This window comes from Colletotrichum truncatum (assembly GCF_014235925.2).
Source record: "Colletotrichum truncatum strain CMES1059 chromosome Unknown Contig_0001, whole genome shotgun sequence".
In the NCBI taxonomy this organism is placed as follows: domain Eukaryota; kingdom Fungi; phylum Ascomycota; class Sordariomycetes; order Glomerellales; family Glomerellaceae; genus Colletotrichum; species Colletotrichum truncatum.
In genome coordinates, this window is record NW_027222398.1 from 9,895,285 (window position 1) to 9,911,783 (window position 16,499).

Below are 16,499 nucleotides of genomic sequence, written 5' to 3' on the forward strand. Positions count from 1 at the left end.
CTGATTGTGCTGGCGCTCCCGGCGGCTCGAATTGTAACGCAAACTCGTGTGTTTGCGCTACTAATAATGATTGTGTTGGCAACGCCAACGGCCCGCAATGTAACAAATTCAATCAAGCGAGCCCCTTCGGCACCTGTGGTCCTGAATGCGTCGACGACAGTATGTGTGTTGGGAACACCAAAGGCCCGAAATGCGATACTACTAGTCGCACTTGTGGACAATGTCTTGCCGACGGCGATTGTGCCGGCAACCTTCTAACCCCGAAATGCAACGTTGCTACAAAGACTTGTGTTGGATGTAATAACAACGCCGACTGCACCCTCGACCCCATGAGAACGCTCTGCGACCCGGCCGCCAAACGCTGTGTTGGATGTTTTACCAACGCTGATTGCGCTACTTCTCTGGCCGGCTCGCAATGTAACCTCGGCTCATGTGCTTGTATTGCCAACGCTGATTGTGTTGGCAATGCTAACGGCCCTCAATGCAATAAACCTGCTCAAGGTGTCACCACTGGCACTTGTGGTCCTGAATGTGTCAACGACGGTATGTGTGCTGGCAACCCTAAAGGCTCGAAATGCGATCCTGGCACTCGCACCTGTGGCCAATGCCTTGCCAATGCCGATTGTGCTGGCAACCCTGCCGGTACGGTCTGCAACACTGATAGGAAGACTTGCACTGCTCTACCACAACCACCCCAACCACCCCCGAGCACTGTCTTGACCAGTCTCCCGGTCACCCAGTCCCCTCCCGCGGCCGGGGCCAGCTCCACACCTGTTGTAGCGTCTTCGGTTGCCGGCGTCAGCTCCGCCCCTGTTATAGTATCTACGGTTTCCGGTGCCAGCTCCGCCCCCGTCGCAGCATCTTCGCCTGCTGCCGGTTCCACCGGCCTGGTCAACCCTCCAGCCACTGGCTACACAGGTACTCCCAATCTCGCTGCCCAAGGCATTCAGACGTTCAACGTATTCGAGAGGGCTGGAACTGGACAGTCGGTCAACATCGAGTTCATCGACGCTAGCGGCAACAGGGTAGTCTACCTTCTTACATCTTTAGGTTGTAAGTCCGTTCCGGTCGGACAGTCTCCGTTTACGGATGGTACAAGCCCTGCTGGAGTTGCTTCCAAGCAGGCTTGTGTTACTACCTGCGCGCCCTCATTCAAGCTTAACTCCTACGTCGGGTCTCAGTGCTACTGTGGCTCAACATTGAAGGATTTGCCAACCGTCCCTTGCCCAGCGGCTCCAGCTCGCTTAGTGCGTCGTCAAGGAGGTAACACCGCCCAAGTCATCCAAGTCGACCCTCCTACGGTACCCATCAGCTCAACTACGTCGGGCTCCGGTACTTCTACCAGAAGCTCTACCAGCAGCTCTACTAGCGCCCCTGCGACTAGCATACCCACAGGCACGAGCATCAACACCAGCTCGGGTAGCACCAGCCGCACTGCGTCGAGCAGCTCATCCACGAGCACAAACACTGGCACGGGTAGCGGAACCGCAAACACCGGCACTACCACCGGCGCCGGTAGCCCCACAACTAGCCCATCCACGGGCATGGGCACTGGCACTGGCGCGGGTGAAGAAACCGGCATCCCGGGCTCCGAGTCAGACCCCAGCTCAGCCCCGGCCCCCACGGCGTCTGGTTTAGGTACCGTTAACCCTATTAACATCGGCGGGTTTACTTACCTTGGCTGCTACGGATCTCCTTCTAGCTTCCCGACCTTCAACCTGTTATTGTCTGCTGAAGCTATGACTAACGACCGCTGTATTGCCCAGTGTGGCCCTACTGGCAAGCGTTACGCTGCTACCTTTGGCAGGGACTGTTTCTGCGGCGACTTTATTGACGACGTCAATGAGATCAAGACCCCCGAGGAGCAATGTAACCTCTCCTGCCCTGGTAACGGCAGACAGGTCTGCGGTGGCCGTGCTGCGAACCCTGTCGTCAAGGCCAAGCGCCAGCTGCCCGGAGTCATCCCGGCTGTTATTCGCTTTAGCATCTACGTCCGAAACGGCGCCGCCCCCCCCGGTGTCTCGGGTGTCCCCTCCGGCACTGCTGTCATTCCCGGCACCACCAACCCTTGCGCCAACGGAAGATGTCCCAACATCCCTTGCTATGGTGACGACTGCTATAAGATCATTGTTTGCTACGGTGGATACTGCGCCTTCAACTTTCCCTGCTTCGGTTCCGATTGCCATCGCCGTCTAGTATGTAACGACGGTATCTGGCGCCCTGAAGCCTGTACGGGATACGACTGTGGCCGTAAGGTTGTATGCGTTTCCGGTCACTGCAACTACGTCGAAAAGGGCATGGCTGAATGGAACGAAAAAGTTACCTGCCACGGAAACTACTGCCAGGTTGAGAAGTGCTCTGGCGACGCTTGCAACCAGAAGTACGTCTGCAAGGACGGCTCCTGTGTCTTTACCAACAGTACCGCGGCGGACGCGCTCAACAAGTACGAGTGGTCCGGCGACAAGTATACCGTTGTCAACAGCTGTGAACCCAACTGCCCCAAGCCTCAACCTCCGTGCGCGACGTGTGGCATCGTCATCTCGCAGGCTCCCGTCACCCAGACGACTTGCGTCGGTGCTTCTTGCAGCACTGTCGTCGTTCCCCAACCTCCCATCACCAAGGTTCCTTACCAGACTGCTCAACCTACTGCCCAACCCCCTGCCGAGACCGGCAAGGTTGTCGTCGTCGCCGGAACTATCAAGTTCGCTGCCAGCGTTGGTGCCGTCGTTTTTGGTGTCATGGCTGCTGCCATTCTGCTCTGAGGGGTTTATCCGAGCTTGGGGAGTTAATGTCACTTCTTTGGATGCATACCTCGTAGAGGAGATTGAATCATAGGCGGTTTAGAGCTACAGGTAATAGCATTTCTTTTTAACAGTAGCCTACTGGTTCTAGGAAGTATATTAGCTCCCTCTTCTCTGCTACAAAGAAACGTTAATACACTGTTTTACAATCTATATTGAAATGTATCTACGAAATAGACCTGAAAATTGGTTTGTCTTCAACGTCCTACCTCATCAGCACTGGTTTGAAGTCTTTAGTTTAATGGTGAGGGTCTTTGAAGGCATTGTTCTCCTTCAGAGGTTGCAGTCTACTATTCTTGTGCTTCTCCATCATTCTTAGAAGTCGATGGCTAAAATGAGCCAACTTCAGGATGACAGACGTAGAATTGTTGAAGATGCGGTCGATTGTGCTACATCACGTGCCGTCTAGATCGTAACAAAGACATACTCAACGAGCCGCTGCGTCGTTGCTATTTCTGACGGCGAAGTCATGGGCCATTGAGATTGGCCTTAGTACAAGTATTTAAATAGAGGTGTTAATTTTACAAGTACGGTGTATTATACCTGAAGTTACCTGGGTCAGGACTGAAGCATGTGCAGGATCAAGGTAAGGAAAAAGACAAACCTTTCGGAGAGGATTCAAGCAATTAGAAATCAACTGCTTAAACAAGGTTGAGCGACGCAGTCGTAATGTTAGAGGCAGAACGTTGTCTATGCAATTTTCTTGCAATTGTTGTTCGACGAAAGAATTGGGGACAGTCTCAAATGATGTTTGGGGATTGACTAACAGCTCTCCAAATACAAGATGGTGTACTATGTACCAGGCAGTATTATATCAAGTATAAGCTGGCAACGGAGCCCCTAGCAGAAACCACTTGAATGAGAAGACACATGGTGAACCATTCCGTCAATTTTCTGTGCATTTTGAAGTGGACCGACACCATAGACGCATGTAAGAAAATCGGGCAGCTGAGTGGTTTTAACTGTCGCCAGCCACAGTGAACAGCCACAACGCCAAATGCACTTGTTGTCATGTCCACGTGTGACTCGGGACACTTCAAGGCAACAGTATCGTCAATATCGAATCCCCTCTTTCTTAATCACGCAACAACAAACAAAATCAACATTCAAAACATCTTTGAATACTAGAGGCAGTGTCTGTCGTGATTTGTGTCCATCATGACTCAATCGGAATTCAATGCTGGCGATGCATCATACCCCGCCGGAGTTCCAGGCAAATTCGCACCCGATGGCTCCGTCCAGCCTTTCCAAGGGAACACCATTCTCTGCCACCTTTCTCCTACAGATCCATTGTATAAGTCCATGGAGTCTCTGTCCGAGAAGCTTGCCAAAAGCAAGCTCTCTTCGCTCATCACCCTGCTACCAGCCCCGAGCTTCCACATGACCCTCTTCGAAGGGGTATGCGATCAGGTCCGGATGCCAGGTTACTGGCCGTCTGACCTTCCTCTGGACTCACCACTAGAGCAATGCCATTCTCATTTTGAACAAGCGCTTGCTGGTTTCGACGTCGGAATAGAGGGTGCGCCACCTTACAAAATGACTGTTCAGGGCTTCGACCCCCTCCAAGTTGGTATCAGTGTGTGTCTCGATGGCCGTACATCGTCAGAGACACAGAGGTTGAGGGTTGTTCGCAACAAACTGGCCGACGCACTCAAGATACGCCATCCGATCCATGACCAGTACGGGTTCCATCTCAGCGTCGCATACCTTTTGCGGCATTTGGACGGCGACCAAGAACAGGAACTGAATGCGTTTCTCGCAAGCCATTTTGAAGAAATGCCCAAGGAGTTTGAGCTTGGAGCACCGGAATTTTGCGTCTTTGACGACATGTTTGCCTTCAAGCGACGCTTTTACCTCGGAGGCAAATCAGGCTGAGATGGTGTATGCCAGCTTGACGCCCCGTAATCCAAAGCCGAGAAAACTTGTGCAAAATCCAACGCCCAACGCAGCAAAAAAACGTAAGCAGCTAATCGCTGTGAGGATTTGAGCCTCACGCGGGGGTCGAACCCGCAACCTTGAGATTAAGAGTCTCACGCTCTACCGATTGAGCTAGCAAGGCGGGTCTGTGATATTTGATGACCGGAGCAGGCGAGTTGGTGCTTGTGACCTCCGCCATGGCCGTGGTCGTCGGGTTTTCATGCCATTGTTGGGTGGGTGCCGAACGGAGGGGCTTCTGGGGATTCAGATTATGATTCAAGTTTTTTCAAAAATTAAAAAAAAAAAAAAAAAAAAAGCTCGTAGAAACTGGGTATAATACACTCTGTCTAATATTCGTCATCATTATCCTCGGACTCCCCCGCTCTATACAATCCAAGCCGACTCCGCGTAGTTCTTTGATAGGATCTGGTCTGTGTTCTGAGCGTACTTCAACCAGCAAAAGGGGTTGTTGCCGCCGTCGTCATCCCTGTAAAGATACACGATGCCTGCACACCTCCAGAGGTCTGTCTGCTGGTTGAGGTTGTACACAGCGCAGAACCGAATGCATTCCTCAATGTTCCTCGTCGGGATCTTGGTGATGTCCTTGTAGATGTAATCCTTGCCGCAGTCCTTCACAAATGTCAGGTTCGTTCCAGGGATCTCCCACTGCGGTTTCGTCGAGGTGGTTGGGCATTCGCCCTTTCGGATTGCGGTGTCGGTTGGCGCAGGCTTGCTCATGTCCAAGGCGGCGACCGATGTTGTTGTGGGTGTCGGGGAGGCTGTGGCCGACGCCAAAGCCGATACCGATGCTGAGAGGCTGTCGAGTAATAATTAGTATTTGTAAACCTTGTCAGAGATCTTCAGAGGTGGGACTCACTCTGCAACCTCCGAGTTCTTCTGCGCCAACACGGCTCCCATAGCTCCTGCAATGGCAATCACAGCAGCAAGAAGAGCAAGGCACACAAGCGTGAGGAGGAAAGTAGGCTTGCGCAGCCCACATACCCTCCGATCTCCTTTACTTTCATGTTGGACCGGTGGCACAGCGACGGGAGGCTGGTGGTTGTTGGTATACGTTGTCTGCGTGTATTGCGTTTGCGGTGTCTGAGGGTTGTGGTCATAGTACGCCTTGTATTGTTGCACCTCTGGCTGATAGGCGTCTGGTTGATATGCCTGCGGCGCCGTGTTGAAGTGGGCACCCTCATTCACTTCGAGTCCATCAGGGATGGCCCCGGCTTCGGGACCCGGGGCACCGTTCGGGTTCTTGAGCATCTTCTCGGCTTCGGGTGAGCCGGAGTGAGTACTATGTCTGCTCGAATGAGGCTGCTGTTCGTGCGGATGCAGAGAAGCCATCTCAACACAAGAGGGAAGAAGAGAGCGAATAAAGCGGCCGGGTGAAGCTTAAATTAAAGGTTGAGTAAATGAGTGCAGCATCACAAGTGGATCGATACCAAGGAATTGGCGGGGATGATCAGGCAGAAGCAATTCGGCGAAAAAGAGAAGCAGAGGAGGAAATGTATAGAAAATATGGGTTACACAGCGGGAGATGGCGACTTGAAGGATTCTCAAAGCGTGCCATCGCGCGCATCAGGGGGGAGTTTGAGGTGGATCATCAGCAATACTTGTTTTGGTGAAAACTACATCGTTGGCAACGGTAGGGCTGGCGCTTAGGATTCTGGAGGGGGGAGAGACGAGCAACGTCTAGCATACCGACGGCCCGCGACCTTTTGAATAGCGTCACATGGTGACAGGGCAGAATTGCAAGCAAAAAGCAAGCAAAATGAAATGGAGGTACAACCGGGCACTGCCCATGCCCTTGAGCTCAGCCTCTGGGCTAAGTTTGCGGTCCAATAGACAAGTTTCAAAGGCCGTGATCATCGCTGAAGGTGGTTTGTTTTTGGTAATGAAGGATTCGATCCCCTGTCACAGTCTAACGCTTTTGTGAGAGACTAAGCTTGCATTAGAACCATAGAAGGATGCCTAAAGATGTGCCAACCAAGTCCTTTTTGACGCCTCTAATTTCGTTCCCTCTCGGCACTGGGTTATGGTTCCTCTAGCCTGCTGCAAAGGTGCATAATCCCCATAATTGTTCCATCCCTAGGCTTTTCGGAGACCAGAAGGATTCTTCCACCATATTTCTTCCGAAATCACTCGGTGTTTTCCTGGTCCCCTAAAGTTTGATGTCCGGTGAGGCCATTGTATGTACGAGTAGCCGAATTTGGTAAGGAACAATGATTTAGATTGGATAGACGAGTAGTGATTTTCATCCGTTCGGCGGCCGTTCGACTTTGGCCCTGCCAGCTACTAGTGGCAGAGTGGGTGACCAGGTTTCTTTAGGATAGAATTGCGAGTGAGACACCATGCTGGCAGCCTTTGGATCTCGAAAATGGTAGAGATCATCTGCCAGACACCAAGATGATTCAAATAAGCGCAATCGCGGTGCAAACAGTCACCAACAACAACAAGGTAGGTATTCTTCTACAATGCTACGTTTCCAGGCGCGTTTTGGACGCGGCAACACACTTTGGAACCAAAACGCCCGATAACGACAAGCTTTTTCCCGTGGCTCTGACATCTTTCGTGGCTTTCTTAGCGGCAATATCCACACAGCCATGGTCGGATGCCATCCTTACGCCGTTGTTCGAGAAGGGAGGAGGGCGAGGGATAGACGCTTAGCCGCCACAACACTCCAGAATCCTGTCGCTTGCTGGCTCGTCTTATTTTTTCCCGATTCAAGTCAAAAAAACATTATTCAGCATTGTGGCTGTGACGCTGGCAGTGTATTAGAACAGATGATTATGAGGACATGCAGCATCGACTGCTCCCAGCCCAACACCCAGCCCTCTACACGCACTGCCATTTCTCCTCACCCTTCATCAACTAGCTTGAAGTCTCTCAAGAGGTTCATATATTGGTATCTGCCGAACTATCGTCGTCTAGTTCATCCACGATTCAAGTGGCCCCGTGTGCCTCTCCTGCTTCACACCGCGTCGCAGTGACTAATTTTCACTCATCATGAGTTTCTGAGTATAGCTATGGACTGCATTACGTTAATCACACCATTCACATCATTTTCATTCACAAGTATGTTCACAGTTCAACGAGCGCTCATCCGGAGGACGCCGCTTGAGTGGAGGCATGTGAAGATGAGCGCGAACTCTATTAACCGTGACGTCAGCTGCGCCTCTCATCATTGCTGAGACAGGCGCCTCCAAACCACGTAACTTGTGTCCAAGCGTGAAAGCAGAGAGATAGGAGTCGCGGCAAGCCTTAACTTCTCTTCATCTGCACTTCGTGATTCTGTTCCTAGTGAAATCAATTACTGAGAAGCCACTCAATTTTCATCAGGGAAGCACCGTGATAAAAGATGTGCCGCTGGTTCATATACTTGGGCGACGAGTCCCAGCTTCTCGATGACCTTGTCCTTCGACCGCGCCATTCCATCGTGAAGCAAGGTAAGCCGAATACTTGCGCGAGATGAACGACACTGATGTTGGTAGTCGATGATCATTTTCTTCCATCCGGTCATACTCCATTCGACCCGTGGCAGGCTGAATATGCCACACCGTCGTCAGCAAACGACACCGGATCTCCGAATCCCCTAACCAACATGGACGGCTTCGGCATAGGATGGTACACATCCAGCCAATGCGAATTCGATCCGCGGGCGCAGAGCTCAGGTCGGGAATCCCTCCGCCCTGTCGTGTACAAAAATACTCGGCCACCTCTGAACGACCTCGTGTTCAAAAGCATTGCCAGAGGCACCAGCACACAGGCTGTTCTAGCCCACGTCCGAGCTGCACCGGGTCTTACGCCTGTGGTGGAGACAAACTGCCACCCCTTCGTCTTTGGAAGGCACCTGTTCGCGCACAACGGGATCTTGGGGTACTTTTCTGTCATCAAGACGGTTATCTTGCAGTACCTCCCACTACGGTATCAGACGGCGATTCTTGGGACGACTGATGCCGAGCACATTGCGGCGTTGTACTTCTTTATTCTCTGTGAAGAAACAGGCGATTGGAACTCACTCTATCCTATAGACAAGATGGCTAAAGCTATGAGTGAGACGGTTGCTATGTTGGAGGGAATGCAGAAAGAATTCGTTGGAAAAAGAGGCCCCGCCCAAGAGAATAACACTCTAAACCTAGTCGTTACCTCAGGCAGTTCGCTGGTGGCCCTTCGATATGCGAGTCCGAACGGCGTGGAACCCCCAAGTTTATACTACTCGAAAACTGCTGGTGCTACTCTGAACAGAAAGTTCAAGGGGCATCCAAACAGCGTTGGTGGCAGTGAGACAGATAATCGTGACGATGGACGAGAGGAGAAGGAGGCTCATTCGGCTCATGTTCTGGTAGCTAGCGAACCGAGTACTTTTGACCTGGACGAATGGGATCTGATCGAACCATCCCAGATGGTTTTGGTGGATGATGAAATTCAATTGGAGTTAAGAAAATTGTAGAGGCATCTACTAATATTTTTTCATGAGCAATTTATGATCTCCTTCAAGATCGAAATGTTTGGACGCATGTTCATTAGGGAACTTCTCATGCGTCATTGATTTATGTCTTCAGAATCGCTGTGTGAACCGGTCCACATCATCTAATATGACTATTGGCTTCTGAGATTGTTTTGTTAAGGTGTCGATCAATGGAAGTAAATCAAGCGTTAAGACGTCCTCACAATTTTTGACGACGGAAAATAGGAGAGGATGGAACACAGTGTAATTCAGGACGATAATTATCTTATAATACCAAAATCTAAATTCCAAAGCAAGATTAATCTGTCATCGAGATGGTAAGGCACACGACTTGTCAAAATACTTTGTTGAGCAATCAGTTCCCAGATCAAACGATCCTTCTTTGACAAGTTCCGAGACAGGACTGGAGAACAATAGACAAGTGTTTACTTGTTGAGTTTTCTGATCCTCAACACCGAATGCCCAAGCTGTTGTCAGTTAGTCCACAAGATCACAAAAAGACGCAAATCAAGCAAACTTACATTCGCATCCCTCGGTGGCCTCGCAGGCAGACTTCACGTCTTCAGCCCCCGTGCAATCTGACAGCCCTCCGATAACCACTTCGTAATGGCGTGAAACATCATCTCCACAAGTTCCGCACATCGGCTGTGATGCCGCTCCGGCAGATGCGCTTGGTGTTGCGCTACTTGCAGCACTTGCGGGTGCCGACTTCGGGGCAAATGAACACGCTTGAGAGAGATCACGTCTCTTTCGACGCGTACCTCTCACGCCTTTGCATGTTTCGGCTATGTCATACCCATTCCAGGCTATTGAGGGGTAATCTGGACCATCGATGCGCGGATATGAAAGTATTCCCAAGATGTTGCGCATGTTGGTGGAAACCTTGCCTGGGACGAAATTCTTACTATAATCCGGGTGCGCCATCCAATATGCTGCAATGCCGGCAACTTGAGGAGCGGCGAAGGAGGTTCCTGAGACCGTTGCAAGGCCGGATAAATCAGACGGGTCGGCGCATTTGATTTCTTCGCCAACCGCCCAAGTCGTCAAGAGGCGACCGCGCTGACTTGCGGCGGCCATCTTGAAATCCTTGGTCGCTGCACCCACCACAATTATAGGAAGCTCGTCTGCCAAGATGGCCGGTAGCGTATCTGGCTCTGTGATACCTTGTTCGGCAAAGTTCCCAGCTGCCGTAATAAAAGGTACATCCTCTTCGACAAAGCCCTCAACGAGACGTCGTGTCTCGGTTTTTAACCAAACATGGCGCGGCCGCACTAGAATAGAGGTCGTAACAACAGCTTTCCCTTTTAGCTTCTTCCTCTTAATCTCGTTCAATGCCGCTTGGAAACCATCTATGAGCCCGAATCCGTGTGGCTCGATTTGTATTGCAACCAGATTCGCGCCCACTGCTGATCCAGCCGTTTTCCCGACGACCTTTGAAGCTACGCAAGTTCCATGTTGAGTGTCTTCGAGGGTGGACTTTTTGTTTTTTGTTAATCTCAACTCCCGGCGGGTGGCTTTTGTTGCAGGCGGCGCAAACTCGTCATGCTTCAAGACAAATGGCCCCGTGTCGATCACGAATACGGTTATGCCCTTGCCACCCGAATCATCAAAGCGGTAATCGGGTAAAGTAGCCATGTGCGGTGGAGTCGAAAGCGTTCGTAAATCGAATATGTCGTTATCTGCAGTAGGGACCCCTGAGGCCTCTGCTCGCTTCTGCCGAGAGGGTGACGATGCTTGAGTTGAAGCTGGGCCTGGGTTCACAGTATCACGTGTGGCACTCTCGTTAGGCTGAACTTCAGAAACGACACTGTCGGCTTTGACTTTGTCAAGCTGGTCGGGACTGAGGTTTGCGCGCCAGATAAAAGGAGTATCGAGTTCGTTATATATGGCGTCCATGTTAGGTTCTCCCACCATGTTGGCAAGCGTATTTCCGAAAGCATCGCCATCTTCTTTGGTAATACCGGCCTTGGCAAATATAACATAGTCAGCAGCTGTATCGCCTGCCGCTGCTGATGGTGCGGCCGTATTGGTAGCTGTGTTTGTGTTTTCAACGGTTCCTGTGCTTGTTGCTTGCACTGTTGTGCTTATGAAGCTATTAGATATTGATTCCTGAGGTGCCTCCTGATCACGGTAACTGAAGGAATGAAGGGCGCTTGTTTCATGCAGTTGTTGAGCGCAGCATATTGAAACAATTGTCAGAAAAGCACTAAGACAATGAATGAGTGTCATTTTAACAGTAACGAACGGCATTTCGGTCTCATGACCGAAGAGATACAGAAGCACAAAGCAAACGAGTGATGAGGATACCAGTTTGGCCCTGTGCAACTACCGTGTAATGTATGTTAAATATGAATCTACGCTCGACGCGGAAGTCGCTTTGTACACCATCCCAGGAGTTGGTTGAATTAAGAAATGATCAACGGCCATGTAATGCATAAATTACTCGTAGATTATTACACACCTGTGGGAGGTATACCATTGTTATAGAAGCTGCAATAAGCTTGTTCGTCGAGTAATGTCCGCTTCTATTACACGGCAGGCATAGAGTACGCTGAGTCTCTCGCGCGAAAAGGTTGTACCGATTGCGGCTGTGCTATAGTTACTGGAGATTACAGTTTGTCTGAACATCCTGGTGAATGGAGCAAAGCAGATCCCCCTTTTCTTTTCCAATGGCGATCTTCTCAATCGCAACCGTAACATACCAAAATACGTTGATTACTACAACTAGAATTTCTGCTTCCACCATAGAGAACTTTCGTAATTCGAGTAAGTAGACAAGGCTAAACTTAATTCAAAACTCCCAATCGAAGGATTAATCAACAATTGGCTTACTTTTTGAGGTCAACAAAGGGGCAGTTCAGGAACCTACAGCGTGTGCAGGGTTATCGCTACCACTGAAACTTGGTGTTTGAGTACTCAATATACGGCTACTCCGTTCCACTCTGAGTCAATTCCGGGGCGCCCCTCTTTAGAATCATCACAATCGACCAGCCTAATTATTTTAGACGCTTCTGAGGCCCGGCTTTCTCTTTTTTCCCTATGGTCTTTATCCTGACATGGCTTGACAAAAGGATCTGTTCATACCAAGATATTACTGAATAAAATGATTATTAAGCCCCTCCCTAGGCTACATAATTTTTTAAGACACTAGCAGACTACTCGGGGGTAACGAGCTTCAGTTTGTCTTTGTACATTAGGTAGCTTCAGCCACTGATGGCCATATGCTTCACAGAAGGGTTAAGTCTCCAAAGTCAGAACGAAGGTTTCGTTTCTATAAGCCGAACTAATATGTAAAATATACAGCAAATGGGGCAGAATTCTTCCACTCAGGAGAGTACTTTCCAGAGGCTAAGGCCTGAACCCCTCATCGATTCTTCGGTACGGTTTCTGACTATTGTGGGACATCTCCAAGAAGACATGGATGCTACGGTAATCAAGTCGCAACGCCCGATGTGCTTCTGCAAATCATGGCTCAGTTCTTTTTTCTCGCTTTTGACAACGCAACGTCAAGAAGCCTTATCTTTCTTGTTCTTCCTTTACTATTTTGTTTGTCCCAGTAGGTGGTTGTTAGCCAAGTGTTTCTCTCACGACGGGTGTTCAGATGATTCATGGTCGACCAATTCAAGCTGGCACCGAAGCTAGTCTCCTTTCCAATGGAAGATTCTGACATTTCAACTCTTATTTCCGTTCCACTGGCATGCATGACTTCCTTCTTGGGCATTCAAAGTAGCACCTCAATTTCCTGTAGGGCTGAGCCAAGACAGTGAGGCCGGGTTACGTGCAGGTTCCCGCGGGGTCCGCTCATCAAATTCCATGCAAACTGAATGCATCTAACATGTCTTCGGCACGTTGCCTACCATCAGCGCGACTTGGCTTTAGCAAGCTGGCCATAACTTGACACCAAGAACAGGACAAGAAGAGCGGAACCTAACAAGAGAAACGATCTTGTCCTGAAGTTTGACCTGGACGATCCGCCATGTGGGCGTGAGGACCCGCACGTGGGGGCCAAATGAAAAAAAGAATTCCAATAGCGCCAGCTGGTCTGGAGACATTATGTCTAAACCACCAAAGAAACCACTCATTTGCGTGCCAAGCTAACTGTATGTGTAGTAGTGCTTCCGGTCATGGAACCGCGTTTGGCAAAGTCTGCGTGCCACCCACCTTATCAATCAATCTAATCAGATGTTACTATTGTCCCCCATTGGACCGTTCAACAAAGATGCTCCGATTTGATGTCGGAAACCCGGCATGGGACGCGTTGCCAAGAACCTACACGGCAGCAAACAGTCCCTACCCGACCCGAAGGATCGGATACCCTCCAGCGGCCGTGGTCTCCGCGCCAAGAGCTAAACGATTTTTGTACAAGTCAACCGTGACCTTCGGATACTGTCTCGCTATCATACGAAGACTCTGCCGCTGTGAAAGACATGCAATGCGTGGGCCAAACAAGCTGTTTACGTAAAGGAATAAGCTTGTGATGCATGGTGGGTGAGATCCGAGGTGCTTCGCTAGAGCGTGGCGCAAAAGTCTTCTACCAACAGGCTTTCAACCGATATTTAAGTTGCCAGCCGGGTGCTTATCCGCACGTCGCTTTTCTTTTTCCAGTCACTCATCCAAGTAAAAATGGCAGTCATTTCCAGGCTTCAAGAGGCTCTTAGCCGTAGGCAAACCAGGACCGAGGATGAGGTCGTAGCCGTCCCCGAGCCGACACACGACAAGACTGCCGCTGCGGAAGCTGGTGAAGTTCCTGACGAGAAGCCGGTCGATGACATACCAAGTGACAACGTTCAACATGGAGTTAAACTAGCCCAGGCCTTATCACTTACCTGGAACAAGAGCTCACTAGTTGCCATCTTCATCTTGTAAGTATTTACTTCAATTTGCATGCCCTTTCTCATGGGTGAGCCCATAACTAACCTCCAACGTCTTAATCAAGCATGTGGTTTATTTATCTTACCAACGGTTTCCAGAGCTCGGTTCTATCCAGCTTGACCCCATATGCAGCGAGCGACTTCGAATCCCACTCTCTACTGCCAGTCATCAACATCGTTTCCAGTGCGATGACAGCTTCGGTGTATATTCCCCTGGCCAAGATATTGGATCTCTGGGGCAGAGCCGAAGGATTCTTGTTAATGGTTTCTTTTGCCACATTGGGCATGATTCTGTTGGCCGCTAGTCAAAATCTGGCCACCTACTGTGCAGCGACGGTAAGACTCGACCCGCAAGCTGTCATAAAATTCAACAATTCTAACGCTTAGGACGAAAGGTGTTCTGGAATGTTGGTTGGTCCGGCCTCATCTATAGTATCGATGTCATGACAGCCGACTCCACCAAGCTGAAGAATCGAGGCTTGGCTTTCGCCTTCACATCGTCGCCCTACATCATCACGGCGTTTGCTGGACCTAAAGCAGCTGAGGGTTTCCTCGAAAAAGTTAGCTGGCGCTGGGGCTTCGGGTGTTTCTCAATCATTCTACCTGTCGTGGCTGCGCCCTTGTACAGCGTCTTGAAGTGGAACATTCACAAAGCCAAGAAGAGAGGCGTCCTTATCCGAGAACCAAGTGGTCGAACATTCGTCCAGAACATTTGGTGGGGCATCCTCGAGTTTGATGGTATAGTCTCGTGCCCTTTCATTCCTTATATCAACGGAAATCGTTGCTAATCGACCTAGTGCTTGGCGTTGTTCTATTCGCCTGTGGCCTCGTTACCTTCCTTCTCCCATTTACTCTGGCCAGTACTGCCCCCAACGGTTGGTCATCTGGTTATATTATTGCCATGATCGTCACAGGCTTCGTTGTTCTCGTCCTGTTCTTGCTCAACGAGCTCTTCCTGGCACCGGTTCCGTTCTTCAAGTTCGAATTCTTCGCGGATAGAACCGTCATGGGTGCTTGCTTGCTGGACATTACATACCAAATCGCCTATTACTGCTGGAACAGCTATTTCACATCCTTCCTGCAGGTCGTTAACAACGTGTCCGTATCCGAAGCAGGATATATCGGCAACACCTTCGACGTCGTTTCTGGTGTTCTTCTGTTCATTGTCGGATATTCCATGTCCAAGACGGGTCGTTTCAGGTGGCTTTTGCTGATTGCAGTACCACTATACACCTTTGGCCAAGGCCTGATGATCTATTTCCGTCAGCCAGGTCAGAGCGTTGGATATCTCATCATGTGCCAAGTCTTTACCTCCATCGGCGGAAGTGTCTTCATCCTCTGCATGCAGGTTGCTATTCTTGCAGCAGTTGACCACCAACACGTTGCCGCTGCTCTTGCAGTGTTGAGTGTTTGCGGCAACATTGGCGGCTCCGTTGGCAACACCATCTCGGCTTCCATTTGGACTAATACCTTCGAGATGGCACTCGAACGTTACCTTCCGGAATCTGCGTTGGAGAGTATCGGGGATATTTACGGCGATCTTGATGTGCAGCTAAGCTACCCCATGGGCAGCGATGAGCGGATTGCTATCCAAAAAGCGTACGGATATGCGCAGACAAGGATGCTTGCAGCAGGCACTTCTATTATGATTTTCGGCTTTGTTGCATTGTTCATGATCAAGAACTACAACCTCAAGAAGATGCACCAGACCAAGGGTCTCGTTTTCTAGGTACGAATTTGCTGAACAGGCCAGCGCACTACCTCGTTATGTAGCTTATTCAAAAATAAATTGCTTGTCCAAAGTTTTCGGGGCATCTTTTACTACCCTCAAAATTATTAGTTCCCTCCAACATCCAGTTGCAGCAATCAGCTACCTCAATGAGAATGCAGCTTCTTTATAACGATTACAAGAATAACTACAACTTGTGGCGTTGCCGGCCACATGCAAGTAGCTTGAAATTCTTGATCTGTCTGTTCATAGACTGCTTAGGGAACACTTTCAACGCTTTTGTGTGACGCGAGATAGCTTGAATTGGACAAAAAGGCTGAGCCAATCTGACACTTCGAGACATCAAAGTACCTAACTGAAGACACCAGTTATCACTGCAAAATCATGTTCTTCTAGGGCCACGATCCTAAGTTCAGCCAAGCTAGGAACGATGGGATTACATCCCTCGATGTTCATCAGAGTCACTATTCGAATGAACCCAACGTCAGCAAGCCGATAACTTTGGGCGTTCTTGCACTCAATGCGCTCTTGGACTGTCGAATTGAGGCAATCAAGCTCGTCAAAGTAATCTCCTTTACGACCTAAATACGAATTGGGCTACTTAGGACCGTTGATTTTATCACGTCCATAATGGTCTTGCATATCCTTTAAGTACTTATTTCTTCCTGGTTGTCTGAGGCCTGAAGAATAGTGATGCGGCCTCGAGA

At 49.9% G+C, this 16,499-nt stretch overlaps 6 protein-coding genes across 6 annotated transcripts; 4 read left to right on the top strand and 2 right to left on the bottom strand.

The window, feature by feature from the left end:
- Positions 1 to 465: 465 nt before the first annotated feature.
- On the top strand, positions 466 to 2,762 carry CTRU02_202768 (WSC domain-containing protein; the record flags this gene model as incomplete). The annotated part of the gene is made up of 3 exons (XM_070204089.1): positions 466 to 543; positions 741 to 1,053; positions 1,231 to 2,762. The coding sequence occupies 3 exons, from the start codon at positions 466 to 468 to the stop codon at positions 2,760 to 2,762; spliced, it is 1,923 nt and encodes a 640-aa protein (XP_070062671.1).
- Positions 2,763 to 4,103: 1,341 nt separating this feature from the next.
- CTRU02_202769 (uncharacterized protein) lies at positions 4,104 to 4,676 on the top strand (the record flags this gene model as incomplete). Its single annotated transcript, XM_036728934.1, has 1 exon — positions 4,104 to 4,676. The coding sequence occupies one exon, from the start codon at positions 4,104 to 4,106 to the stop codon at positions 4,674 to 4,676; it is 573 nt and encodes a 190-aa protein (XP_036579448.1).
- A 426-nt stretch (positions 4,677 to 5,102) lies between these two features.
- CTRU02_202770 (uncharacterized protein) lies at positions 5,103 to 6,068 on the bottom strand (the record flags this gene model as incomplete). The annotated part of the gene is made up of 2 exons (XM_036728933.1): positions 5,103 to 5,535; positions 5,596 to 6,068. The coding sequence occupies 2 exons, from the start codon at positions 6,066 to 6,068 to the stop codon at positions 5,103 to 5,105; spliced, it is 906 nt and encodes a 301-aa protein (XP_036579449.1).
- Positions 6,069 to 8,205: 2,137 nt separating this feature from the next.
- Positions 8,206 to 9,174, top strand: CTRU02_202771 (N-terminal nucleophile aminohydrolase (glutamine amidotransferase class-II); the record flags this gene model as incomplete). Its single annotated transcript, XM_036728935.2, has 1 exon — positions 8,206 to 9,174. One exon carries the CDS (start codon positions 8,206 to 8,208, stop codon positions 9,172 to 9,174), a length of 969 nt encoding a protein of 322 aa, XP_036579450.2.
- Positions 9,175 to 9,699: 525 nt separating this feature from the next.
- Positions 9,700 to 11,421, bottom strand: CTRU02_202772 (subtilisin-like protease; the record flags this gene model as incomplete). Its single annotated transcript, XM_036728936.1, has 1 exon — positions 9,700 to 11,421. The coding sequence occupies one exon, from the start codon at positions 11,419 to 11,421 to the stop codon at positions 9,700 to 9,702; it is 1,722 nt and encodes a 573-aa protein (XP_036579451.1).
- Positions 11,422 to 13,815: 2,394 nt separating this feature from the next.
- CTRU02_202773 (MFS siderophore iron) lies at positions 13,816 to 15,792 on the top strand (the record flags this gene model as incomplete). The annotated part of the gene is made up of 4 exons (XM_036728937.1): positions 13,816 to 14,054; positions 14,129 to 14,399; positions 14,459 to 14,801; positions 14,861 to 15,792. The coding sequence occupies 4 exons, from the start codon at positions 13,816 to 13,818 to the stop codon at positions 15,790 to 15,792; spliced, it is 1,785 nt and encodes a 594-aa protein (XP_036579452.1).
- Positions 15,793 to 16,499: the final 707 nt, after the last annotated feature.